At 53.2% G+C, this 1572-nt stretch overlaps 1 protein-coding gene across 1 annotated transcript in view; it reads right to left on the bottom strand.

The window, feature by feature from the left end:
* Positions 1 to 522: 522 nt before the first annotated feature.
* PARD6B (par-6 family cell polarity regulator beta) overlaps positions 523 to 1572 on the bottom strand; it is a gene marked incomplete at its 5' end in the record, with an annotated part of 8144 nt that continues 7094 nt past the window's right edge. Inside the window, one exon of the mRNA XM_009085091.1 lies at positions 523 to 1352. Within this exon, the coding sequence (XP_009083339.1) occupies positions 523 to 1352 (830 nt within the window). The remainder of the gene's footprint in view (positions 1353 to 1572) is intronic.

Genomic DNA, 1572 nt, shown 5'->3' with positions numbered 1-1572 from the left:
CCAGGGAGCCCAAGCAGCCACCACAGCTCTGCCCACTCCACCTCTGCCTCATCTTTCAGCCCCACAGACACTCTGCCAGCTGAGCAGCAGCCCAGACAGAAATGAGGTGGCTAAAGCAGCACTTGAGATGAACATGAAACCACAGTACATTAGGTAGCCAACCTCACACGTATGGAAGTTTCCTTCTATACAACCAGTAGTTTTCAGCATTAAAAACAATAAAAAAAATAATCAAGTACCTTTAAAAGAAAGCTCACAGCCATCTCTTAGCTATCCTTCATTTTCAATTTCCCACATCCAGCCTCAGCCACTTATCAATTATCTTCCAGCTTGGTGAAGTATTTACATTGAAGTGCAGAATTAATGCAGTTAGTCAACTTACATAACCTTGTGTTTACTTTTTTCCCTCCTTTTCATCTAACTGCAGTGCCTGGTGGATGGAGAGGTATAAGCTGTATTCCATAGAGCCCAATTCCAACGTCCCTGGCATCCTTACGGAATGCCACACACCCCAATGTCACTTCATAGTGTTATGATAGTTCCATCCTCCTCCAACGCCTTCCGCCCTGCGTCTGGTGCTTCATACTCCATGCTGATGCTGCCTGCTGAGTGAGTCAAGCTCAGCTCCCTGGAGGGAAGGAATCCATTCTGGGTGGACTCGTGGAGGAGTTCGATCTGTGACAGTGACTCTATGCTGTCGCTGGTGGCCGAGGCTTTGGGGATCTGCCGCGGCTCACCGCTGTCCTCGATGATAATGTCCTCCTCGTCGCTCTCCTCCTCTCCCTGCAGGAAGCTGCCCAGGATGTTGGGTGTGCTGCTGGGCAGGCTGGACTCCGTGGACTGGCCGGAGCTGCCAGAAGTCCGACTGTTCCTCACCACGTTGTTCCTCTGGTTGGCTGGTCTGACGGTGATGATCAGGTTGCGGCTGTTGGCGATCATCATGTCTGTCACCTGATCCAGGCTCTTCCCCGACACCTCTATTCCGTTCACCTCCAGCACCTCGTCGTTGACAGCCAGCAGGCCCGTGCTCTGAGCCAGCCCCCCGGGCACCAGGCGGGATATGAAAATCCCTGGCACCTTCTCCAGCCCGTGCGGCGTCACCCTGACGCTGGAGCCGTCGCGGATGTAGAAGCCGAGCGGTTTGTCGGTGCCGTACTTGTACAGCCGCACCCTGCGGTGCGTCTCGGGCAGGATGTCCACGTCGATGATGGAGGACACCGGCCTGAAGTCCTGGGGCATGCTGATCACAATGTGGGGCTTCTTCTTGTGGTTGTCTGCACGCAACACGGTGGACAGCACGTTCTTCTTCCTCGTCATGGTGTCCGTCCCGAAGGCACTGTAGTCTGCGTCTTCTGCAACACACAGCACAGAGGGTTAGGGCCCCACTCACACTGATCCACCTCAGCCAAAAGGTTTACTACAGCACCAACATTTCCCTCTGCTCAGGAAGCAAGAGCTTCAGTGTTAGGAGATTGAAGGTTTGTAACACATTTGGGTTTCTTCTACCCAAGAGAGTACACACCAAGACTTAAAACAAGTTAGCAGCAGCAGACACAAAGGGCGGTGGCTGCT

This window comes from Acanthisitta chloris, unplaced genomic scaffold (assembly GCF_000695815.1).
Source record: "Acanthisitta chloris isolate BGI_N310 unplaced genomic scaffold, ASM69581v1 scaffold41851, whole genome shotgun sequence".
NCBI classification, from domain to species: domain Eukaryota; kingdom Metazoa; phylum Chordata; class Aves; order Passeriformes; family Acanthisittidae; genus Acanthisitta; species Acanthisitta chloris.
The sequence above is the reverse complement of the archived record's forward strand: the minus strand, read 5'-3'. Positions and strand labels throughout refer to the sequence as shown.